The 27,500-nt window shown below is 42.0% G+C and overlaps 2 protein-coding genes across 2 annotated transcripts in view; both read right to left on the bottom strand.

Annotated features, from left to right (window-relative positions):
• cfap299 (cilia and flagella associated protein 299) overlaps positions 1-3,437 on the bottom strand; it is a 77,060-nt gene extending 73,623 nt beyond the window's left edge. Inside the window, exons 1-2 of the mRNA XM_069718800.1 lie at positions 3,330-3,437; positions 1,489-1,622 (exon numbers count right to left, since the gene is read on the bottom strand). Coding sequence (XP_069574901.1) covers positions 1,489-1,622; positions 3,330-3,437 — 242 coding nt within the window. The remainder of the gene's footprint in view (positions 1-1,488; positions 1,623-3,329) is intronic.
• Positions 3,438-12,993: 9,556 nt separating this feature from the next.
• fgf5 (fibroblast growth factor 5) lies at positions 12,994-27,366 on the bottom strand. The gene is made up of 3 exons (XM_069718801.1): positions 27,153-27,366; positions 23,583-23,686; positions 12,994-13,365 (listed from the first exon to the last, which is right to left on the bottom strand). Exons 1-3 carry the CDS (start codon positions 27,364-27,366, stop codon positions 12,994-12,996), a joined length of 690 nt encoding a protein of 229 aa, XP_069574902.1.
• Between the last annotated feature and the right edge of the window lie 134 nt (positions 27,367-27,500).

Genomic DNA, 27,500 nt, shown 5'->3' with positions numbered 1-27,500 from the left:
TTCAGACAGATGAGCCGACCGTGTTCAAACAAACGTCCTGTTCAAACAGGACACGCAGTTGATGAGCTGCTTCCAGTGATTCTGTCTTTTTGGTGAACATCAAACTGTTCAAACCTCTGATACGTGAGATACAGCTCTAAAAGAATTCATATTATATCATATTTTATGACCCATCATGCTTTGATTAGCAGTTCAAAAAAATAGTCCAGTCATTCAGGAACACAGAGATTCACAGAGACTACGATATGGGAAAAGAGGATTTTTGCTTTTTGCACATCATTTAGAACAATTACTTTGACTTTACTGTTAAACCTGAAAACATCAAAATCGGGCCTAAAATATCCAGAACACCAACTCCACCGCCAGAGAGAAACACGCAGCTATTTTTGGTCTGAACCAATCAGCAGCCAGCATGACGTCACCTGTTGGTTTGTGAACGTTATGAATCCTCCAGTTCAGATTCTGTCCGTCACCATCTTTACTAGTTCGGAGCGTTTTGGAGCAGGAGGTGACCATATTTGGACGAGCTGGGGGAGGAGCCAGAGGTGGATCTGACCGATCTGATCGGAAACCTGACGATACTACGTCCCGCCCACCGATAGCTGTAACCTGACTGCACCACAGGCCTGTCAATCAAACAGACACGCCCCCAAAACCAGGTCTTCTTGAATCTTCTTTTCTAATGAATGAGGGATTATTTTCAGATGGACCTCCAGAAAACTAAGAAGAAGGAGTGACTTTAGCTAACAACACCGAGATAACTGACGGACACATTTTATTCACTTTGGATTTGATGACAGAAGTTGAATGGGAGTCTATGGAGCCGGAGGCTTTTTGGAGCCGACCTCTAGTGGCACTCGCTGGTATTGCAGCTGAAGACACTTCTGGATCAGAACCATTTTACAGACCTGAAGCTACGAAGACGTTTGTATCCAGTCTGTAGTCTGAACACTGTAATTATCCAGAGTACAAAGTACAATTAACTGTATGTAGCTTCATATCAACCAGCAGCTGTAATCAGACTCATGGGGCAGGTTCCTCTTCCAGCAGCAGACTAGAAGCTGCCAGTGTTGCTCAACAACAATCTGACCAGGGAATAAAGTCCATCCGATGTACAGCGGCTTTTCCTTGAAACAACTTAACATTTTGTCCTTTGACAAAATTACAGTTTGGGACATAAGATGTGGTTTGAATGTAGTGAAAGTGATTGACAGGGAGCTCACAGCTTCCACCACAACGAAAAAACATTGAGGGAAAAGACTGATGATCGTTGATCTTGAGTATTATTCTTTCACACTAAATAAGAAGTCAATACAACGAACCGCAGAACACTTAACGAGAGGAGAAACTTTTCTGACTGATTTTAAAATCCTCTGATTTAATTTTCAGAAAATAACAGAATATTCTAGCATTGGAGCGGCGGTTGGTATGAATTTGTCTTCTCCGTGCAGACAACAGCTCCGACGGCGTGGTGGGAAGTTAACTCACGTTGGTTGGCCCCTGTAGGAGAAAGCGTTGCTCTTTGCAGCCTGCGCAGCTGCTTTCCTCTCCTGGAATTCCTCCCTGCTCAGGACCGTGCCCTTGTGGCCGTGCTCCACCAGCGTCCGGGCCAACTCCCTGCTCTGCAAGAGACGAGAGGCGGAGAGGAGTCAGTCCAGGCCGGAGGACCGTCTGCAGATTAAAGGTGTTATTTCACGGTGGAAGAGATGTCCCGCTCTGCAGCACCACAAGCTTTCACCGACTCATTCGTGTCCTGTGCGCGTCTGCGGGGATCGTTAGCTGCATTATTCCAATCACAGTTTATTATGGCCGAGCCGTAAAGTCATCATCTACAAACCAAATCTCGCCGTCGGATCCCGCGGCTCGTCATATCAAAGCCTCTGCCACATGTCCTCGTACCCAGAATCCCAGCGGCCGGGCCTGCGTCCGCACCCGAGAGGAAAAGTTATATTTTCATTCAACTTTGATGTGGCTCGCCAGAAATGAGTCTCAGACATTCTCCGGTCCTAAAATTGGCCTGAAAATCATTGTCTTCCTTTTAGGGCTCTTTGAATAAGTCGATGTGAATGTGCTGCTTCCTCCAGTCGACACACGGGGGACCCGGACTTTTACTGCAGTCACGCCAAGGTGGCGTAATAAACCCTCTTTAACTACTTCATTTTTCTGAGTATGTTCATAGTGGTGACAAGACCTGAATAAGATCATCTGTGAAAGATAGGTTTATAATTAGCTGATTTATCATAACTGGGGCCTCATCAGCATGCCTGACCTGGGCTGACTGTGTGGTGTCACAACACAAGGGTGACTGAGTGTGATGGGGATTGACTGCAGCTGATGATCAGGTCAGATAGGAGTTGCTCTCTTCTCTGTGTGGACACAGGTGTTCAAACAAAGCGGCCACTGCAGCAGCAGCAGCTCCACGCAGTGGCTCTCATCAATGAGTGTGCCCTCTGCTGGACACAAGCAGAACTGCTCATGTCTGGTGAGCAGGTTCAATTTAAAGCTTATTGAAAACCATTTGCACATTAATCCTCAAAAACAAAAAGAGAAAACGTGCCTACTGACAGAAATATGTATTTATTGATCATACTTATATTGATTGATGCTGATGTATTTTATCTCAAGAAACAAGCTGATCGAACCCTTTATTGACAAGCTTGTGTGTGTCTGCCACCTAGCGGGTGACCACGGACACTACAACTACGCAGCTTATCTCCATGACAGCCGACGTTGTGCGTCTCAGACTTCTTGAATGAAACCAAAATTAATGCGCGCAAATGAAAAGTTTTAACATCAAGAAGAAACGATAAGTAAAGTCGTCCATAAACACGTTTTGATAATAAAGAGGACCATTTGCCAGACTCCATTCAAGAATGTGTCAGGTGTGTTGTTTTGCTCACCGTCGTCAGAGGCATACATCGTAAAACACCCACGATAAGCACTTAACAATCTGTAGGGCACAATGTTCGTGACGGCTCGTAGTGAGCTCGGTTTACGGCACATGCTGTTTTTAAAAAGCGTGTAACATCTGGCTCCTTTCTTGATAACAGCGACGATAACCAGCTGCTGCCTCAAGGCAACGGACCTGAATAAAGTGGTGTTTTGTTGGTAATGAGGAAGGATTGAAGGGTTTTGGTGCATGACGAATTGAAGAATGGGTCTCGGTGCTTTTAAAAAGTCAAAAGTTGTGTTTCAATAAATGGCATTGTTATAGTTTCGCAAAGGTTAATGTAAACTAGTAGTTTCGTCAATTCGGTTCGGACTTGGTGAGACGGGCTCCGTGTGGACCGATAGGCAGGGCCGAAGTTAACAGTCTGGACGAGACTCACGTGTAAGTACAATAAATCCATCGGCGTGCCTCTGGAGTCCAGATAGTCCTCGTACACCGTGAAGTGTGAGACAGCGTCGTGGACGCGGCCGACCGCGCTGGACTCCATCTCGCTGCTCTTGATGTTGTACAAGGTTGCTATAGAAACCACCCTGGAGCAGACCGGCATATCCGGGAACTATGGCTTTGGGAAACGTGTCCGCTGTAACCCCGCCCCGGAGGTGTCCAACAGGGTCTATACCTCACCTTCATGAGTCTCCAGGTGTGCAAATTACCTGTGAAATATTTAATTTTTCAATAAATGTTCTGTAAATAGCATGCTAACTAACATTAGCACTGTGCTCAACTTACTGAGCTGCATTATAACCGACAGCGTCCTGATCACAGACCGGATATAAAACTACAGACCGGATATAAAACTACAGACTGGATATAAAACTACAGACCGGATATAAAACTACAGACCAGACATAAAACTACAGACTGGATATAAAACTACAGACTGGATATAAAACTACAGACCGGATATAAAACTACAGACCGGATATAAAACTACAGACTGGATATAAAACTACAGACCGGATATAAAACTACAGACCAGACATAAAACTACAGACTGGATATAAAACTACAGACCGGATATAAAACTACAGACCAGACATAAAACTACAGACCAGACATAAAACTACAGACTGGATATAAAACTACAGACCGGATATAAAACTACAGACCGGATATAAAACTACAGACCGGATATAAAACTACAGACCGGATATAAAACTACAGACCAGACATAAAACTACAGACTGGATATAAAACTACAGACTGGATATAAAACTACAGACCGGATATAAAACTACAGACCGGATATAAAACTACAGACTGAATATAAAACTACAGACCGGATATAAAACTACAGACCGGATATAAAACTACAGACCGGATATAAAACTACAGACCGGATATAAAACTACAGACTGGATATAAAACTACAGACCTGACATAAAACTACAGACCGGATATAAAACTGCAGACTGGATATAAAACTACAGACTGGATATAAAACTACAGACTGGATATAAAACCACAGACTGGATATAAAACTACAGACCGGATATAAAACTACAGACTGGATATAAAACTACAGACCAGACATAAAACTACAGACCGGATATAAAACTACAGACCGGATATAAAACTACAGACTGGATATAAAACTACAGACTGGATATAAAACAGTTCGTAGCTTCAGGTCTGTAAAATGGTTTTGATCCAGAAGTGTCTTCAGCTGCAATACCAGCGAGTGCCACTAGAGGTCGGCTCCAAAAAGCCTCCGGCTCCATAGACTCCCATTCAACTTCTCTCATCAAATCCAAAGTCAATCAAATGTGTCCATCAGTTATCTCGGTGTTGTTAGCTAAAGTCACTCCTTCTTCTTAGTTTTCTGGAGGTCCATCTGAAAATAATCCCTCATTCATTAGAAAAGAAGATTCAAGAAGACCTGTTTTTGGGGGCGTGTCTGTTTGATTGACAGGCCTGTGGTGCAGTCAGGTTACAGCTATCGGTGGGCGGGACGTAGTATCGTCAGGTTTCCGATCAGATCGGTCAGATCCACCTCTGGCTCCTCCCCCAGCTTGTCCAAATATGGTCACTTCCTGCTCCGAACCGCTCCGAACTAGTAAAGATGGTGACGGACAGAATCTGAACTGGAGGATTCATAACGTTCACAAACCAACGATGACATCACTGATGTTTGTCGCTTGGTTTCACTCAGTCGGGCTCTCCACAGAAAGCAGTAATCAATGTGATGAAGCCTCTTCCAATATATGGACGGATGTATCGGTCAGGCAAAACAATCACAGTTCAGGTGCAGCTGATCGACCAGGTAAAACCCTGAAATCAACATCAGACAGTAACTTCCTTATAATTTACAGGGGATTCAGCTGCAGTATTAAAATCCTTGCATGGGGACTTTACACTATTTTTTTTTCACAGGTCCTTTTTGCTCCTCGTCTAAAATACATACCAGAATTGGCAGCGTCTCGTTGTGATTCTCAGGTCCGGGGTGAAAATCTAACACCCACTGCAGGAGAAGAAGTGCTTTGTTAGGTGAGACTGGAAGTGTGAACTGTAAAGAGTAGTAAAGGTTACAGAGTTTGTTTAACCGTGGTTACTTGTTCATCGTTATATTGGTGCAGTTCTCTTTTGTTTGTCTTTCAGACCGAGTCTAACTGTTTTTCGGGTTAATTTTAGATCCATGAAGCTTTGGTTCTCGGCCTCTAAACAACAAGGGTCTGTGGCACATCATCCCGAGGTTATAACGTTGCACAAAGTGCATCTGTTTATTTGTAATAATTTTGGGACCCATCTTGTTTGTGTTAATACCTCAGACTGGATATAAAACTGTTTGTAGCTTCCAGCTCTGTAAAATGGTTCTGATCCAGAAGTGTCTTCAGCTGCAATACCAGCGAGTGCCACTAGAGGTCGGCTCCAAAAAGCCTCCGGCTCCATAGACTCCCATTCAACTTCTCTCATCAAATCCAAAGTGAATAAAATGTGTCCATCAGTTATCTCGGTGTTGTTAGCTAAAGTCACTCCTTCTTCTTAGTTTTCTGGAGGTCCATCTGAAAATAATCCCTCATTCATTAGAAAAGAAGATTCAAGAAGACCTGTTTTTGGGGGCGTGTCTGTTTGATTGACAGGCCTGTGGTGCAGTCAGGTTACAGCTATCGGTGGGCGGGACGTAGTATTGTCAGGTTTCCGATCAGATCGGTCAGATCCACCGCTGGCTCCTCCCCCAGCTCGTCCAAATATGGTCACTTCCTGCTCCAAACCGCTCCGAACTAGTAAAGATGGTGACGGACAGAATCTGAACTGGAGGATTCATAACGTTCACAAACCGACGAGGGATGTTGATGCTGTTTGCCGCTTGCGTAATTCAAGTGTGTTTATGCAGATTTATTTTTAATTTGATGTGGAATTCCTTTGGCTTCTCCATAAGAGGGCAAACAGGGTAAATCACTGATATTAAAGCATTTAATGTCCTCTGTCATATTGACATATTGTCCGATAAACATCATAATTTAAACTTCACGTGATTTAAACCTGTAATAATGTGTGAGACGACACAGTTATCCCGTCCCATGATGTCAGTCCCTAAATCCTGCCGAGTCTTCATGATCTGTCTCCTTCACTGACTGTAAAACACAATAAAATGTCCAGTGGGAACATTAACAGAAACGCTGTGACTTTTGGCTTTCATTGTCATTTTTTATTCCCACTTTGTTTAATTTTGTCATCCAGCGTGAATTTTAATAGCTCTGTAATGACGTGCACGGAAAGTGGGGTAATGATCAAAAACGTTGTCATGAATGTCGTCTCGTGGAGCCGCCTTGCAACGAATGCTTTAAATAACGACTGTCACGCAAGCTGCATCTCATTACTGAGGTCACCAAGTGTTTTCTTACCTAGAAATAAAACCCCTCTTAATTATTAAATGCCTTTTATGAATAATAAATGTGTATCTTCTGTTGTTCTTATTCTGTCTTTTTCATGGTGATTACTCTTTTTTCTATCGGCCTTTTTTTTTTCCAAAGGTTTTGATAAAGGTGAAGACCCATAAAATACAAAAATTGTATTTTTTAAAAACACCACACTTATACTGGACTTCTTCTCTCAGACAGACCTCCGTTCTTGGTGTCATCTTTTCCGTGAGATTCTGGTCCATGTGGACGTGATTGTAACTCATCTTCATCAGACGTAGAGCCTCATGGTGCTGGAAGAAGCCTTCAGATTATGGTGAACTGTGGAGGGATGCACGAGGTCAGCTGCAACACTCAGACAGCCTGTGGTACTCAACCCGTGGCTGATTCCTCCACACCAGGACCAGGCTGTCGACGCGACGCGAGGCGGGACGGTCCGTGGATTCACGTTGACACCAGATTTTGAGCCTCAGCAGAAACAGAGATGGAGGAGCGTCGCCGCCACCTCAGCTTCACCTTCCTGAACCTGACGTGGTTTTCCTGCTGCTGTAACCCGTCTGCATCGAGGCTGGAACATGCGGAGATGCTTTTCTGCTCAGTCCAGTGAAGAGGGGTGATCTCTGTCTGCACACCTGCAGCTCACTGGATGCTTTGTTCTTTTGTGCCGTTCTGAGTTCATGCTATTGTTCATGAAAATCCCCGGAGATGAGAAACACTCAGAGCAGCAACGATCACACCAAGGTCACTGTACATTCAACTTTTTACCTCCTGATGGGAACATTTCTTCAAGCTCCTGATCTGCATCTGGAGGAGTTTACGCTGTCACCTGATTACCTGATTAGATAATCGCATGAATAAGAAGGTGCAGGAGTGCTGAGAGAGTGAAGAGCTTCCAGTCAAAAGCAAAGTGGACGAAGTGAATGTTTTGTTTTTCAGCTGATAGATGTACAGTCACAGCTGGCCAAAAGCTGTTACTGCAAAGACCTGCTGGAAAATGATATGCAGATGTGTCCGAGAAGGAAAAGCACAGAAGTAACTTTCAGTTTTTAATTCCACAACAGCTGAATCCTTTAATGCTGCTTCAGGTTTAGTGCTCAGGATTCGTGTGTGTGTGTGTGTGTGTGTGTGTGTGTGTGTGTGTGTGTGTGTGTGTGTGTGTGTGTGTGTGTGTGTGTGTGTGTGTGTGTGTGTGTGTGTGTGTGAAACAAACAACAAAATCTTGATTATTGGATTATTACTTGTTCATAATGACCAGGAAGGTGAAAGAGCACTTTCAACCCCAAACATTTTCTCATGTAAAATATCTATATTTTAACACTTATCCAACAAATAATGACCAAATTTGAACTCTGTATAATAGTTTATAAAATGCAAACAAAGGCTCTGCAGTATTTATGTTCATGTGGAACATTCAAATGAGGTATTAATACATTGTTCTTGTTTCAAATGAAAAACTGAATCATGAGCAGTAAAGTCCTGCTCTGCTCAATAAACAGAAGTCTCAGTACAACTTTACAGGTGCTACTGTGGATGTGATACGTTAGCATGTCACTGATAAACATTTACATTTTATTACAAAAGACAATTCAAAAAGGAACACTTTACGGGACATGTTTGTTGCCCTCAGATGACAAGTATTATGTTTTTGAACCAATCCTGAGATATCAGAGGATATTTAGAGCAGGTTTATACTTTCATTCTCATTTTTAACCCCTGCTGTTAAGAAGTGACACAGTCTGATGCTAACATCCACGACAGAACGTCTCAGCCATCATCTCGATGCGTCGCACTAATTTCACTTCATGACACAGAAACACTTCTTCAAAATGCAACAATAGCTCATTTAAGTGTTAAATATGAATGCAGCAGTGAGGGAGCAGAAGGAGAGGAAATAAAACATCTATCAGTGATCAACTCATTGTTTCACGCAGAATCTAAATGTTTCGATAGTTTTTAATCTATTTTTTTCACCTGCTTGGTTTTACACTCATCATATGGTTGTGGAGAAAATCTGAATAAACTCGAGAATTTGAGTGTATTTTCAAAATAAATATTGTTACGACCCTCCTCTTGTTGCTTCCTGCATGAACCTGCAGTCAGGAGGCTCGTTCAGGTGAAGCGGTGTCACCTGAGCGGGTCTCCACCAGGTCTCTACCTGAGCGGGTCTCTACCAGGTCTCTACCTGAGCAGGTCTCTACCAGGTCTCTACCAGGTCTCTACCTGAGCGGGTCTCTACCAGGTCTCTACCTGAGCAGGTCTCTACCTGAGCAGGTCTCTACCAGAGCAGGTCTCTACCTGAGCAGGTCTCTACCAGGTCTCTGCCTGAGCGGGTCTCTACCAGGTCTCTGCCTGAGCAGGTCTCTACCAGGTCTCTACCTGAGCAGGTCTCTACCAGGTCTCTGCCTGAGCAGGTCTCTACCAGGTCTCTGCCTGAGCAGGTCTCTACCAGGCCTCTACCAGGTCTCTACCAGGTCTCTACCTGAGCAGGTCTCTACCAGGTCTCTACCTGAGCGGGTCTCTACCAGGTCTCTACCAGGTCTCTACCAGGTCTCTACCTGAGCTACAAATAGCAGCCTGGTTTCTCTCTCTGAGGCTCCACATCTCCTGGTTCAGCTGAACTTGTCCTTCCACCTTCAACACTATCACACATGTTTATCATCCATTCATGCATGATGCTACTCATCGTCACAACTCATGTTTGTTTTATTGCTACCTTCATTAATTTTAAATAAACCTTTACATTGGCATGTCTTGTCTCCCCTCCTCTTTGTCACAACATTGAGCTGGTTTGTGACAATATAAATGTTTGTTTTACAAACTTTTCAGTTTTGTTGAAATGTTGGGATACTTACCAAAGATAAATCAAAAAAATTAATCCATGAGAGATTTTTAAAAGCATAATTTATACTGATACAGCAGAGGCTGCATTCTGACATTACATTTTTTTTGTCGTGGTCCTGACCTCTTTTACCTCCCCATCGAGGATTAAAGCAAAATTAAAAGAACAAAAAAATCTCTTTCGGTGACAAAATGAACATGAGGTCAAATGTTGAATAATTCAAGTCGGACGAGGAGGAATCCTGTTCATGCTGATACGGTTTCAAAGAGAAAACAGAGACTCTTGGTGAATCATCGGGCCTGTTTCCAACCCAGCTTCACAGCAAAGTATGAAATAGACACGCTGTCCAGGAGTGAAAGTTAAACATTTTGAAAGCGTGAAACTTACACGCATGTAAATGTCATGTGATGTGGGATCATGTGACCAACGTCCCGAAACAGAGACGACGAAAGACATTTTTTGGAGCCATTAGAAGATAGGAGGGGGGACTTGGTGGCGATGAGGTTTGAATTCAGGAGGTGACAACGTTTTTGTTGAGTTGTTTTTTGTTTGCTATCCCCAACCACATGTTGTAGCTATAAGTTCCATGCATTAGATTTCATTTTCATCCACTACAGGAAAACGTGCTACTGTCACACCTACCCAGTGCAAAGCGTGTCTATTTCACGTTGTAATACCGCGTTGCAGTTTCAGACTGAAGTAAAAACTGTCATGACCTCATAGGATTAGGAGAACATTAGCTAACATAGACCTGTCAGCACACACACACACACACACACACACACACACACACACACACACACACACACACACACACACACACACACACACACACACACACACACACACACACACACACACACACACACACACACACACACACACGTCCTTCATCCTGAACTCTTTGACAGATTGGACAGCTCTTTGAGATTTTAGTGAGATACACTATTCTCAAATATTTCAGCACACAATTTTAACACTTGTAACCTGCAATCTAATCAAGCATCCATTAAAAGAAGGTAAAATCATCCAACATAGTATAAATGCAGCAGATAGCCACATCCTGATGTCATATCCGCTGCACCACATATTAATATCCACTGATATACAGGTGTTTATTTTCTACAGTCTTATTACATAAAAACTCTTTGTCATACATGATTTTATAAAAAAAAAAAAAAAAAAAAAAAGAACAAATATTCAGGTACAAAAAATATTTCTTTGGGATGTGTATGATGACCACACAACATAACGGCAACACTGAAGATCATAATTTTTTTTTTTTTAAATTAAAAAAAAAACAGCATCAAGAAACTTGCAGCTTATCAGAGCTTCTGTCGACAGTGTGAAAGATATTTCATCAGTTTGCTACATTCTCCTTTTGAACAGTTGTATGTCTGAACAAAGATGAAACCACAGGAAAACATCTGGAAACAATGGCTCCACTCCACTCTATTAACCTGTGGATTAAACTAATAGATGCTACATGTTTTTACTTCCCCTGGACGATGATGTTTATTTTCTGTGGTGATCTTCACAAACAAGGTTTTGTTTTTGAACCAGTTTATATGAAGATGATGTTCTCCATCTCTGAACATTTTCTAGAGAGGGAGAAATACATGAACATAAGAAAGTAACCAGACCTGTTGAGTAGTTTCATACAGCCTGTTTCCCTGTTAAATTAAATGATATTGTAGAAAGACGTGAGGAAATCTTCCATATCCAAAACCTTAAAAAACTCCTATAAGTCACAGTTCTTAGTGAATATAAAGTGTATCGATGCCCACGTGCTACTGGTCCATCACAAGTTTTTACAGTGGAGTTTGGCCAGAGTTAAGTCATAGTTTAATTTAATACTTTACTAAAATGTACAATTAAATTTAAGACAGCTTTAAATTCCCAGGTCAGCCTCTCAGATGGGTCGTTCTGTGCTCACTTTTCTTCCCCTGAGATTTTCCCGATGTTCCCCGGCTGTTTGCCATCCGATACACCTCCAGCTCCAACCTTCCCCAAAACAAGCGCCTGCTCCTCCTCGCCATCTTTATCCCCGTGGTGACGGCAGTGAGCGCTCCTCCTGCGAGGAATGCTTGGAGGTCGTGACTCTGGATTTTTTCGGGGGACAGCCGGTTGCTAAAATGATAGTTTTGATGGACAGTTTTCTCCTTGATCCCTCACAGCTGTCTCAAAAGAGGGGGAGGGTGTGTGTGTGTGTGTGTGTGGTGGGGGGGGGGGGGGGGTTCTCCAGAGAAGCAGTCCACGTTTCCTTGTTGATTATCACAAATCTGGTGCTAGCAGAGGGACAGTTGGTCGGTGTGTATGTTTGTGTGTATGTTTAGGCGGGAGACATGTTTGAATCACTCAGTCAAGCGTGCCGGAGCTTTTTATATCTCCATCATGGCTAAAAATATGCTTACAGTCATATTCATCACAAATTATTAAAGTATCAGGGAGAATTCATATAGATTAATTAGTGATGGGAATATTTTTCAGTGTTTGAAGCGGAAATCCAGAACCTGTTTCTGTTCATTTGCATGGATGAGGGTGGTGAGATGCTCAAACATAGTTGGTTCTTGTTGCTCTGGGACGTGTCACCTTTCTGGATGACAAAGCCAACAACATTGTGCATTTTTACAATTATCTGTATTTCCCTCAGATGTATTTCAGATGTAAACTAAAATATGATTTAACTTCTCTTCGTGCTTCCTGGTGCTCGATAACAAATTTAAATTCTGTAGTAAGTCTTCAAACCGACGTTGCTGCACATGACTAACCCTGAAATTACTTTCACTTGTATGTATGAATGACATCACTGTAAAATGGTGATTGGGGCTGCCTCATTTCAAGAACTAATGTTTGAATGAACTTACATTCTGGTCCTGTATCAGTAACTTTTATGTTATGTTGAAAGTCCCGATGAAGAGATGTCCCTGTTGTCTTCTGCTTATTGGTAAATACAGATTCATAACCCAAAAGATATCATTTTGTTCCACCTATTTCAATCTTTTAAAAAGAATAGATATCAAAACGAAAAGAAATAAAATATACCGTATATCCGAGAGCTGAACATTTTTAAATACCATAAAACGTTTAGCCTAACTTGCTCAGTCTCTTTCCAACTAAAAAATGAAGGAGGATAATGTCAGTATTGTATTTTATGTCTAGTTTTCCTCGTCAAGAATATGCAGAGCGTTATGGATTCCAGCCTTGACAGCATCATGTAACTGAAAACATAAAACAGAACAGAAGTCGTCCCTGCAGCCCTTTGACCTCATCGATACCCGGAATGCTTTGAATGTGAAAAATGGCCGTTATGTCCATCACGTTACTGTCCAGAGTCTGTGAACCTATCCGAACCTGTACTTGGGCCAGTACTTGACCTGCGTACGTCTCGGTGTCGTCCCTGCGTGGACGTTAGCCTTCACCAGGGGAGGTTTGGGGAGCGGTGGAGGGGGGGCTTTCCTCCTCTCTTTGCTCCTCTCCGTGATGGTGAAACCTCGCTCGCTCCTGTCGTGATGGCTGACTCTGGGCAGGAAGTGGGTGGAGACGTGCTGCGATTTGACCCGTGGGCTGGAGCCCATTTTAGCTTTTCCCCTCTTGTTGAGGGCCACGAACCATTCGCGACCAGTCCTGTGGTTCCTGTGGATGACTGAGGCGTACGTGTTGTAACTGTTCTCCTGGAAACGTTCCCTGAACTTACAGTCGTCTGTGAACCCTTCCTGCAACAGAAGGGAAACGGAAGCTGTTAGCAAGCGTTAACTTTAATCTAAATGGAACTCAGCTTGCAAAATAAATTTCATCAGTTTGAGTTGAGACTATGAGGGATTCATTTTTGATTAAACAACCAGTAGCGCCGACCCAGCGATCTGATTGGTCAACTGAATATTTGGAACAAATCACCATGACAACACATCCTGCTCATCACTAGAAATATCCCTCCACCTCCTCAATGGGAAAATAGAATTAGAATAGAATATTATATAACATGTAATATAATGTAGTTTCTACTTGTTCTAGTTCTATTAAATGACCCATTTGGTGAAGTCGGGTCTCTTTTGGTCCTTTTTGGTCGCTCCGAGCACCCGTACCGTAACACCACGGATAGTCACGCACTTACAATCCTAGAGGAGGCTAGCTGGACCGGTTTGGTTTGAACACATGACACGGAGCTAAAATGTTAAAAACACATGAGAACATGGATATCTTTGTTCATCAGATATCTTTGTTCATCAGATATCTTTGTTCATCAGATATCTTTGTTCATCAGATATCTTTGTTCATCAGATTATCTTTGTTCATCAGATATCTTTGTTCATCAGATATCTTTATTCATCAGACATCTTTGTTCATCAGATATCTTTATTCATCAGATATCTTTGTTCATCAGATATCTTTGTTCATCAGATTATCTTTGTTCATCAGATATCTTTGTTCATCAGATATCTTTGTTCATCAGATATCTTTGTTCTTCAGATATCTTTGTTCACCAGATATCTTTGTTCTTCAGATATCTTTGTTCATCAGATATCTTTGTTCATCAGATATATCAGATATCTTTGTTCATCAGATATATCAGATATCTTTGTTCATCAGATATCTTTGTTCATCAGATATCTTTGTTCTTCAGATATCTTTGTTCATCAGATATCTTTGTTCATCAGATATCTTTGTTCACCAGATATCTTTGTTCATCAGATATCTTTGTTCCAACCAGACTGAGCTAGCTGATCAGTTTAGTGTTTCTATTTTTCTGTATTTATTCAGTTGGAGACTAGAAATATTCTCTGTTGCTAGGGTGGTTGCTAAGGGTCCGACTACTTCCTGGACTAGTAAACATTACATACTTTACATAAGTCTACTGACACGACTGATTGTTTTCCAGTGCTTAGTCATACCCGATGTGTTGCCATGGCAACAGAGATCGCTCACAAAAAGTTTTATATTTTGAGAGCAATAATATGAAGAGATTTTGATTACATTTAGTTGTTAACTTGTTGTATAATCACAATGTTAATCTGAATTAACAAACCTTTAAATCGGCTAGATTTGTAAAGTGTTTCATTTCGAAGGACATGATACTCGATCTGTCTAAATCCAAACGAGGTTCAGCTGCAGAACATGTGGGACCTGCTAACATGAAACCCAACCCTGCTTCTTTTTGTTAGCTGTGGCTCAGATAATTATCTTTAAGTCGGGGAATGAAAAACTAGCGGCTCCTTTAGAGGAGCTCCCACTAACGAGCCTCTGGCAGCTGACCTCGGCCACGTTCTTCATAATGGGACAGATTTAGTTCCAAGTTAATACTGATCACACAGAGCACACAAATACTTAAACATACAACTACTGTCAGAAACTGTGATTTCAGATCAAATCTGTTTCCTTTTTCTGCAAAACTAGATGTTACTGTCCAAAAGTTAACGTCTGTTTGTCACCATTTGCAGTGAGTTGTGTTGCATCTGCAGAGAGGACACCCATCTTTCATTGTGTCACAATATTTCAAACAACATTTGAATTGAAATCATTTAAAAATACAGGGACTCACACAGCAGCAGATCAGGGAGGGCTACAAACAGGGAATCTCTGAGGGATCATTTTTGTTGTAATACAATAATTACAACAGAATTCAGAGCGGGAAAAAACCTATAAACCTTCATCTTGCCACTGGGTGAAGTCATCGACATAATATTGTTTCATGACAGAGATGGTTTGACAGACAACAGCAGAGCCTCCTGTGTGCTGGTCTAAAACTCAACGTGGCCTGTTAAGTTCATCCAATAAGACATTCTAATTTAAAATACACAGGCTGGGGGTTTTCTGGTCACGGTATTTGTTACTGTCACAGTGAACTGATCACAAGGATTAAATGTGTTCACTGTCATGTGCAAAGTGGGGGCCATCTATGAAATGTAGAACCAGGTTTCCAAAAAAGTTGGGATGCTGTTAAAAATGTAAATAAAAACAGAATGTGATGATTTACAAATCACGTAAATCTATATTTAATAGCAAATAGACCAAAGTCAACATATCAAATATTGAAATGGAGAAATTTGATTGTTTTATCAAAAATACAAGCTCATTTTAAATTTCATGCAGCAACACGTCTCAAAAAAATTGGGACAGGGTCAACAAAAGACTGGAAAAGTTTTGTAAAGCCAAAAAAAAACACCTGGTGGACAACTAATTATGTTACCATGGCAACAGATCAGTAACATGATTGGGTATAAAAGATGATTTCAGAGAGGCAGAGTCTCTCAGCAGTGAAGATGGGGAGAGGTTCACCACTCTGAAAGACTGTGTTGGAAAATAGTTCAACAATCTAAGAATAATGTTCCTCAATGTCTCAAAACAGTTGTTCCAGGATCATGTTCATCACTAAGCTGCATCAACTCTTCTTTTAACAACACTCTGGAAACGTTGTGGAACTGAGGAGACCAGTTTCTGGAGTTTTGAAAGTGAAATGTGGTCCCATTCTTGCCTGATAGAGGATTTCAGCTGTTCAACAGTTCAGGGTCTCCTTTGTTGTATTTTTCATGTCATGATGCTCCAGATGTTTCCAATGCCATGTGCACTAATGCATCCTGTACCATCACTGATGCTGGCTTTAGAACTGAGCTGATAACAAGCTGGATGGTCCCTCTCCTCTTTAACCTGGAGGATGCAGCGTCCATGATTTCCAAACAGAATCTCAGATTGTGATCCATCAGACCTCAGGACAGTTGTCCACTTCACCTCAGTCCATCTTCAATGATCTCGGTCCAGAGAAGGCGGCGGTGTTTCTGGATCATGTTTCTATCTGGTTTCTTCTTTGGAGAGTTTTAACATCATTTGTGGACGCAGCGATGAACTGTGTTCACGGACGATGGTTTTCACAAGTGTTCCTGAGCCCATGCAGTGATTTCCACTCCAGAATTGTTTCGCTTTTTAATGCAGTGCCTCCTGCCACCAAACCAACTTTTAAATTTGGCTCCAAACCAAATTTCTTTGACCAAAATATTAGGGACACATATGTAGAGACGAACACTGGCATAATGTTTTACATTCTGAGACACCACGTTTCATAAAATGGAAAATGTAGAGATCCATTGAATGTTCCCATTTTGTGCCTAAAAATATCTCGGGTGGGAAACTTTGACATGTACCCAGGGACGCCAGCTTTCCTGCTGCAGTACAACTTCCTTGTATAACCTCCTGCCATTCTGAAATAAAACAAACTGTTCTGCTTTGCTGAAGAGTGCAGCATAGCAGAAAATGATGCCATTACAGCATTTGGTAAACATGCCAGTCACAGGAGAGTGAACTGTGGCCGCCCAAGAACAGTACAGAGCTTTAAGTTATTCAAAGTGACCGACTGTTCCTCTTGGCTGTTGTTTTCAAAGATGATTAGAAACTCCGGAGTCACTGCTACGGCTGGATTGACATGATTTCACAGTATGCTACAGTCGAGCAACATACCAGCTCTGGTACCAGTCAGAGACCAAGACATTTGGAAACAAATCCACTGGAGCATGTATGAATGCACACACACACACACACACACACACACACACACACACACACACACACACACACACACACACACACACACACACACACACACACACACACACACACACACACACACACACACACACACACACACACACACACATACCAGGAAGAAGCTTTGGCTCCTGCTGGGCTTCATAGGATTTAATAGCAGCAGCCAGATTCCACAGATCTTATTGTTAAAATCATAATGCTTGCACAGCTGTCTAACCTGGCTCCTGCCCTGCTCCATCAGTCATGGTCTTTTAAAGGGACCTTTCCCATCATCCACAAGGTTAATTCTTGAATATATTATATTTCCTTTCTTATTTCTTACTGCTGCTACAGACAGATACATACTTTTTAACTAAACAAAGCAACTCTCATGCTATTCTGATATTCACAAACTTTTGTGGTTTGTAGGTAACTGGCTGAAAAATTCTCCAGACTGTTTGGCTTCAACAAAACTCTGAGAGAATTCGGAGATCTCTTCCCAAGAAAATGCTGCCTGAATGTAAAATGCTGCTTCATATAAACCCAAGAGTCCACATCCGTGCTGTAGGTAGCGATAGATGAACCACAAGTCAAACACATAGTTTCATCCAGTGAGGGACACGAATATCTGGACCAAATCTGAACGCAGTTTATTCAAGAGCTGTGGACACATTTAACTGTTTACAACTGACAAAAATGTCAACGCTAAACAGAACCACATGTTACTGCTAATGTCATGTACACTAAGTTAAGAAACTATCTCTGTATGGATCTGATTTAAACACTTTAAACACTTTATGATCTGAAATAAAAAAAAAGAGTCGTCAGTATAAATGCAGAAAAGATGCAACCTAAAAAAAAAATTGAGAAATCAAAAATATTGCAAATAAAATCCTTAATGGTATATCGTCTTCTGCAGCTGGGGGAGGAGCCAGAGGTGGATCTGTCCGATCTGATCGGAAACCTGACAATACTACGTCCCGCCCACCGGTAGCTGTAACCTGACTGCACCACAGGCCTGTCAATCAAACAGACACGCCCCCAAAAACAGGTCTTCTTGAATCTTCTTTTCTAATGAATGAGGGATTATTTTCAGATGGACCTCCAGAAAATACAACATAAATTCTGGGGTGTCAGTTATGCTTATAAAAGTAGGCTACTTACTGTATTTCAGTTGACTTCTAAATTAAAGAAAAATGCATCAATGAAATCAAATTGTTCTGAAATTATGAAACATGAGCATAATGTCTCAGCTATTTTTTTTTTATTACCGCAAGCAAATGATATCATCATAACTAATTTAACATTGAAATGCATTAGTTCTCTTGTCTCATATATTTCCGTATCTCTCTCTATCTCCACCTCCTCCTCCCTCACTCAGGTTTGCATAGAGCAGGTGACCATTTCACCTTCTTAAAGACTATGTTTGTGATAGCTTTCTGAGTAGGTCATACAGAGAAATGTGCATCTGTCTCCTCATTTGTTATTCAGCAAATAAACTGCCACTGTGAAACCATCTACATAGTAAATATGAGGATACGTTTAAAGGCCGTCACCTGACACCCTGACGTGAGGCCGCAGCCTGTTGGACGCCGCTGAGCTTTACATCCACCCCAAATCATCAAGGCGGTTCAAAAGCACGGTGCAGCTGTGGCCACAGATTGGAGTTTTAGTTATACAAATATTTCTCTCAATCAAAGCTGCTCCGGAGGCAAAGTAAGCTCACACTGTAAGAAAGTCTCTCAGAGTGCAAGGTATCTTCCTGGCAAAGATATGATGCAAAAAAACTAAATGTATACTATATATTTAAAATGCAAGACATGCAAAAAAGGCTATAAACAGCTGATATCAGCTACAAAGTGTTGAAATATACTAAGAAAAAATCTTAACTTTGTCTTTCTCAGCAAATGCAGTCAGCTGTTAAATTCAACTAAAAGTTTGACCTTCAGCTTTTCATAGTTATATTATTTTCTAACTATTGTTATACAAGGTAAACAATGAACTTTCCTGGTCAACATACAGACGATTTGGGAGTATTTGTTCGATTTACAGTAGTGTAAATCTGTGGCCTGATACCACATAGGTGGTGCTGGTGAAAAGGTCAAAGGCACAGACTGGATATAAAAGTGTTCGTAGCTTCCAGGCCTGATAAATCCGATGCAGAAGTGTCTTAAATTGCAATACCAGCGAGTGCCACTAGAGGTCGGCTCCAAAAAGCCTCCGGCTCCATAGACTCCCATTCAACTTCTCTCATCAAATCCAAAGTGAATAAAATGTGTCCATCAGTTATCTCGGTGTTGTTAGCTAAAGTCACTCCTTCTTATTAGTTTTCTGGAGGTCCATCTGAAAATAATCCCTCATTCATTAGAAAAGAAGATTCAAGAAGACCTGTTTTTGGGGGCGTGTCTGTTTGATTGACAGGTTACAGCTACTGGTAGTATCGTCAGGTTTCCAATCAGATCGGTCAGATCCTCCGCTGGCTCCTCCCCCAGCTCGTCCAAATATGGCCACTTCCTGTGTCTTTGACTTGCTGAAACACTGATGGCCCAAACTGAGATAAGTAGAAAGCAGTTTGTAGTGAAAAAATGTATATTGATCCTGTGTTTCCTAATTGTGTCCTTAATCAGAAAAGAATCCTTTAGACTGACGTTTAACTCTATCAACACTAATTTGAAGTAACTCACAGAAACATGGCATCAAACTATACTCACCTCTCGCCAAATCCATCACACAACGGTGACCCTTGCACTGCTGTTTTGTTTGTTGTTTTGTTTTAATTCATTGCACTGTTGTTTAGTTCAGATTATTTAATATTATTCTATTTTGTTTTATTGTATAGAATGTGCATTTAAAAAAAAATTATATTCAATATTTTTGCCCTATATATGCTGCTGGAACGTAAAAATTTCCCTCTGACAGATTAATAAAGTATATATCTATCTATCTGTCTATCTAACGAGGTAGACTGCACTTTGTTAAGTCTGTTAAGTTCCTTGTGCTTTTTCCATTTCCTGTTTTATTTTGTACACTCACATCTTCACTTCCTGTCCCTCTGTGATTGTCTGCCCCGTCCTGATTGTTTCCACCTGCGTCTGATTGACTTGCCACCCTCTCATATATAACCTGTGTCTTTCCTCCTGTTTACCAGTTCATTGTCGTTTCTCAGCTCTTCTTACCAGTGTTTCTTGTTCCTCATGTTCAATCTGTGTTTCTGTTTCCTGGATTCTTGCCAACTGCTTGTGTACCTTTGCCTGTTTTTTGTATTTCTGGACCTGACACTGAACTCCACTTTGTGCTTCTGCCTTTGCCTGAGTCTCAGTAAAGAGTGTCTTGATCTGATGTCCGAGTCGCGTATTTTGAACCCCAGGACACACTTCAGCTCTGACATACTGACATGCCCTCGGAGGAGGCAGGTCCAGCAGTGTTGATCCGTAAACCTGCTGTGATGATGATGATGATGAATAATGAGTTCTGCTTTTAAACAAATTTATTCTTGCCATTAATTGAGATGCTCATCATCTTGTATATGCTTAAATATATATTCAAAGATTTGTATTTAGAAGCTGTAGACAGGTGTGAGGACAGCTTCAACTTGATTGTATTAATTAATGAAGTCGTGCAGACTCAACTCAACCAGACAAATAACAGACTGACCTTTGAGTTCAAACAGATGGAGTCGATGTGGATTTTCATATCTGACATTTTAAGTTTGGAGTTGTAGATGCTGGCAGATGTGAACAGACAGCCGACATTTTACACCAGAATAAAGAAAAGTCCATTGAGTCAGAACCAACCAGAAACTAGCAGTGACGTCACCCGTTGGTTTGTGAACGTTATGAATCTTCCATTTCAGATTCTGTCCGTCACCATCTTTGCTAGTTCGGAGCGGTTTGGAGCAGGAAGTGACCATATTTGGACGAGCTGGGGGAGGAGCCAGCGGTGGATCTGACCGATCTGATCGGAAACCTGACGATACTACGTCCCGCCCACCGATAGCTGTAACCTGACTGCACCACAGGCCTGTCAATCAAACAGACACGCCCCCAAAAACAGGTCTTCTTGAATCTTCTTTTCTAATGAATGAGGGATTATTTTCAGATGGACCTCCAGAAAACTAAGAAGAAGGAGTGACTTTAGCTAACAACACCGAGAGAACTGATGGACACATTTTATTCACTTTGGATTTGATGAGAGAAGTTGAATGGGAGTCTATGGAGCCGGAGGCTTTTTGGAGCCGACCTCTAGTGGCACTCGCTGGTATTGCAGCTGAAGACACTTCTGCATTGGGCTCATTTTTCTGCAGTGTTTTGATTTCTCACATTGTTTTCCTTCATTTTTCATGTGTGTGCAGGTTTGGTTTACATTTAAATCTTGTTTGGGACGTGACGCTTTAACTTTTAGGAAGTTTGTAATTTTCTTGTGCGTTTACATATGATCCATACAAACATATACATGTTTGCACAGTCACATTAGTACATTTCCAACATGCTGCAGCTGACGGGTCACCCCTACTCTACCCCCCCACCCCCTCCTGACATGGCTTCATGAAACAATAGTTGGAGCTTGGCGGATGTAAATCAGCGGCGCTCAGCAGATCACAGACTCTCAGCTCTTTGATTGTCGCTGGCTGGCCGATTGTTTACTCAACATATTGATTTTCTGTTTGCGACTGACTCGTCTATATATTATCAGACGTCCCAGACAGGACTTAATCTGCTCTCCCCATTAACACATGCTAATAGGGACCCGCCTCCTTCTGTACGCCTGCCAAGGCTCCCGTACATGAGTTGTCCACAAGTCTGGCTGCTGGCCGGCCGGCCGGCCTGCTGGTGACAGCGAGGCCAAGCTGCTGTGAGCAGATTTGGGCTTACTGTGTGTTTGGGGGGATTTTGAAAGTCTTCGAAAAACTGTGGCTAAAGATTACAGCAGTGTGCCATGACATGCTGATGTCAGATTTGGGGATTTTGTCATACAGCACAGATGGAAAGCTTCACAAACTAATAATGAGTAAAGCAAATATAGCTGCATAGTTTTGATGGAGAAATACAAATCATGTGTCCAAGAGATGTTGGACTGCAGCTGAGAGGAGCATCATATCAGCAAAGAAGAACAGAAATTAATGTTTGGTCAAACTACATGACATTTTCAAGAGGGATGTATTTTTGACCCTTCCTTGTATATTTCTATTTCATTGTAGCTTATTATTTGTACTGCTTTGGTTCCATCTTACAGCTCTCATCCAGCAGCAGCAGCCATCTGGAGTCAACAAATCTCTGATAAACTCACCGTACACGACCTGATCAGGATCAAAGTACAGACTAAGTGAGCAACAAGCAGGAGAACATATTGAAGATTTAAAAAAAATAAAGAGACATATATTTGTCTCAGGTTTGTGGAGACCTCAGACCGTATATAAAAGTGTTCGTAGCTTCCGGTCTGTAAAATGGTTCTGATCCAGAAGTGTCTTCAGCTGCAATACCAGCGAGTGCCACTAGAGGTCGGCTCCAAAAAGCCTCCGGCTCCATAGACTCCCATTCAACTTCTCTCATCAAATCCAAAGTGAATAAAATGTGTCCATCAGTTATCTCGGTGTTGTTAGCTAAAGTCACTCCTTCTTATTAGTTTTCTGGAGGTCCATCTGAAAATAATCCCTCATTCATTAGAAAAGAAGATTCAAGAAGACCTGTTTTTGGGGGCGTGTCTGTTTGATTGACAGGCCTGTGGTGCAGTCAGGTTACAGCTATCGGTGGGCGGGACGTAGTATCGTCAGGTTTCCGATCAGATCGGTCAGATCCACCGCTGGCTCCTCCCCCAGCTCGTCCAAATATGGTCACTTCCTGCTCCAAACTGCTCCCAACTAGTAAAGATGGTGACGGACAGAATCTGAACTGGAGGAGTCATAACGTTCACAAACCAACGATGACATCACTGATGGTTGATGACATCACTGATGGTTGATGACATCACTGATGGTTGATGATTGGTAGAGACTGAAGATTAAATATTGAACTGAAGTGTGAAGATAATGTTGCTTTGAGTCGGTTTGCTAACTTGTTAGCAATAGAAACTTCATAAGGAGGTAATATGTCAGGGTGTGTGTTGGGTAGATTTTTTTGGAGCTCTCAAATACTCAAGGAAAACACTGATGCTTTGAATGAATCTGTGAGAGTGAAATCATCCATCGCGCTTTAAAAATCCAAAGAGCTCTGGTCCGTTTAATTGGACAGCAACATTACAACCAACACCTGAGTTGTGTCACTTTCAAATAAAACAGTAAACCTGCACAGTCAGCAGTATCTGTGTGTGTGTGTGTGTGTGTGTGTGTGTGTGTGTGTGTGTGTGTGTGTGTGTGTGTGTGTGTGTGTGTGTGTGTGTGTGTGTGTGTGTGTGTGTGTGTGTGTGTGTGTGTGATACTCACAGTGGCGTGGAGACGTCCTCTTTTATTCATGGCCAGGAATCTGTTGCTGTAGACCCCCCTGATACCAATGACCCCCTGAGAGATGGCGAAGAGCTCGAGGACACCTGCGAGGACAAACAAGAGGATCTGATGATGGACGGCTGACACGATATGTTTTCAGTCCTCTTGTCGTTTCCTGTCTCGCTGCTCGTCTGCAGTCTGGATGACGGATCTGACGGGATCGACTCAGCTGTCACGTCAGCTCTGTTCTCCAGCTCAGCTTCACCTTTGCACTTATCTTCCTCTTATGGGATGTTCCTTCAGATCATCAGTGCTCAGACAGGTACAAGTTAAAGGGACAATATGTAATTTTTCAGCTATAATTACCTTATCTCCATATCACCACGATGAATGCTGCTATTGGCTTAATAAAATGCCAGTTCCATATAATTTCCTCAATCGTTGAACATTGCAGTTTGTTTTTTATCCTCACATTTTATCAATGTTATATTAAATGTGCAACAGAACACTGCAGCCATCATGAGAGATCCAAGGGACACTTGTGTGTCTTTTGGTTGACATGACCAGCCTGGAGCGAACCAGAACCCAGTTTCTCTCTGTGAATATGGGTCTGTCACCCTCCACAAGAAATCGTTTGCAGTTGTTCCATTGTAATGGGCGTAGACCTCCAGTTCATTTTAACCAATCAGCATGCACAGAAACCGTCCGACAGTCTGCCACCTCAGCAACTACCTGAGTACAGCATTTTTCTTTTAGATTGTTTTTAATGAACTCCAGCAGCTTGATGAGGTGCTGAGTGTTTATTCTGCGCTGAGCGATGAACGTCCAGCAATTTATTTATTTCTGGTCAACGAGAGTTCAAAAATCTTAACGCAGCGCTCGTCACTGTCAACAGCCGTCAAATCACAGTGAAGGAGGGGTGGGACAAACGCGATTACCAACCGACGCTGGTCTCTGATTCGTCCGCACTTCAGAGCGGCTATGAACGCTGATACGAGCCGAGTTACCAGACTGTATTCACAGAGAAGAGAACTGAAGCTGTGAGGCAGTCGGAGCAGACGGGCTACGAGACAACTAGAGTTCACAGAGGAACACCTCCTGACAGTCAGCAGGTCCGACCACAGACTGGCAGGTCCATATGAAGGATGAAAACTACTGTCAGTGGTCCCGGTCGGTATAAAAGGGGTCATGGACTGATTGCACCAGACAGAATTTGACAAATCCTATATGTTTATTTCATATAAATAATCAGCAATAGCCGTAAATGCTTAATGGCAAAAGTTTTTGCAAATGCAAGAAATCAACATACAGTGATGAGAAAAGTTCAAGTTTCATTGTGGAGATGTTGCGCGTTGCATCCTGACTAATATGGTATTTTTTGATGTCCACAACCAACGGTATTTTCTTAATCATGTGTAAGTTGTATAAAGCAGCTGCTGTAAGATAATAATACCTAAAAAGCATTGACAGTGTAAATATTTTAATGCTGTAAATATTTTGTTGATATGTAATAACTCCACGGTTGGAGCGAACTTTAACCAACTTGGTAAAGTAGAACAGTATATTGTGCCAATGAAGGTTCTCTCTCTCTCTCTCTCTCTCTCTCTCTCTCTCTCTCTCTCTCTCTCTCTCTCTCTCTCTCTCTCTCTCTCTCTCTCTCTCTCTCTCTCTCTCTCTCTCTCTCTCTCTCTCTCTCTCTCTCTCTCTCTCTCTCTCTCTCTCTCTCTCTCTCTCTCTCTCATTTAATATTTGGAGCATCATGCGACATAAAAACTGTCCACTGAAACGCTGACTGATCACAATCATTCACATGAAGTTGTTCTTCCATGCAGGACAACAACACGGTGGTTCAAAGGAGAAACTCTCATGCCAATAAACAAAGAATCAAATGGGCTAAAAATCACAACTGAACTTTGCAGGAGACAAAACAAATTCTCAGAAAGTTAAACTACACACGTCGTTGTTTCTCTGCCTTCATCTTTAAAATAAATCCACAAACTGACATAAAAACACAAAGTTTAACAGGCTGTATTTCTGGAAAGAACTGCTGTCACAGGAACGTGACAGAAACATGTCTTCACACTGATTTCATTACAAAATGCACCTTATATACAAGTTTTTTTTCCCCCAGATTACTGTTGTCTTCATACAGTCAGTGAACTGTCTTGTCGGAGACTTCCATCCTAAGCTGAGATGTGTAAGAGAATCTTCATATTACAGATCTAAGACGGCCGTCTCCGGCTCGTCTGCTGCCTTGTCACGCAGGATTCAAACCCACATGGCTGTCCTGGTGAAATGTAACCTGACAAGTCTTCTGAGGGGGACCATGAAATGGAGGCACAAGTGCACTTTCACGGTGAGCTCCGGCCGCTTCGTCACCGGATGAGTGATGAAGGATTTGATGGCGCAGTAAAAAACTGAGTCGGATTTATGGCTTCAACAGGAAGGTGGAAACTTTAAAGACTAATACGTTTAACTTTGTATTTTAGTTTTTCATCATGTTTCCAGGCAAATCGCTGGAAAACTGCTGAATGCAGAATAATGTTCAGGGTTTACTTCTATTACAGAGAGTTTTCAGTGTGTTGAGAAATACGGTTTTAGAATCATGTTTAATCTAAACATCATGTTAAATACCTTATCTATCTGACTTTGCTTGTAAGAACAATATCCAAACTGGTGTATTTGGATTTGCTCCACAAACATTTTTCAGTTTCTTTCTCATTCACAAGTCAAATTTTTATTTTTGAAGTCCCAAAAAAGATTAGTTTGACAGCCTGAACACGGACAGACACCTAAACATGTCCCTGCCTGTTCCTGTACCATATAAAGTGTTTTTTTTATGAACAAAATATCACGTGCTTTTCATTCATTTCATTTCATAAACTTTTGAATATCAACATTTGATATCAGTCTCAAAAACCCAGCATGGCCGTGTTTGATTATTCATCCATCTGCACTGAGAGGTCACTCAAAGTTTTCCTCTCAAATCAACTGACAATATATTCCAACAGTGCACAATAATGTACCTGCATCTAGACTTATTTGTGTTCCTTGACCTATGACCTATTTCATTTAAAAAGATCAAACCATTCACTTTGCAGGTGAAACAAATGATAAGGATTTTGAAAACAAACAGTTTAAAGATTTATAGATAGTTAGAGTCGATAATGAGAAATGATTTTGTGCTGTGGAGCAATCCAACACATCCTGGTGTCTCACTGCTGCACCTGTTACTTCCACAAATAGTCTACCTGCCAACATCCCGGAGAGACACAAACAAGGCTCGTCCAGCAGATGACTGCTCAGATATTTCACAGGGTCGAGCAGCCTAAGTTTAGGAGCGCGTGTCTTACGCTCTTCCTGTGTAAATCATTATTGTTACAACGTGCAGGGATGGCATTCAAAACAGATACAGCTGCAAACAGAGCGGGATTAATCAGAGGAAATGCAGGAATGTAGATCAAAGTGCGCATTCTCAGCGGGGCGCGCCGGATTCATGCGCGCGTCACACGTTTATAATTTAGTAGTTGGGCTGCTCCGTGCACCGTGAACCCGGAGTGAATGACTTACTCAGCTGGTTGGGCTCATGACTGCCGTTGACTCTGCCGTCGGGATGAACCTGGAGATGGAAGCCGATGCCAACCCGACAGTACAGCCTGCAAGTCCTGCGTCCCGACATGATCCCTTCCTCCAGAAGTTGGCGCTCCAAAGAGACGTGCTGTGCTCCGGCGGCGGCGGCGCAAACCAAGTGAGCAAAGGTCAGAAGGTAAAGAGGCACATTCATTCTTCCAGAAGGGACACCGTCGCTAGGCCACCTCTAGCATTTTTGTGCCGCTTCTAAGATCTGGCCACCAGAAAGTGTGCGCGCACACACACGCAGCGCTCCTGGGCATTACCCCGGCTGCAGTAGCTGGAGTA

This window comes from Brachyistius frenatus, unplaced genomic scaffold (assembly GCF_029030835.1).
Source record: "Brachyistius frenatus isolate BFR_SWC_R1_liver_20210118 unplaced genomic scaffold, ASM2903083v1 Contig_199, whole genome shotgun sequence".
Taxonomy (NCBI): domain Eukaryota; kingdom Metazoa; phylum Chordata; class Actinopteri; family Embiotocidae; genus Brachyistius; species Brachyistius frenatus.
Note: the sequence above shows the minus strand (reverse complement) of the source record. Positions and strands in the feature narration are given on the sequence as shown.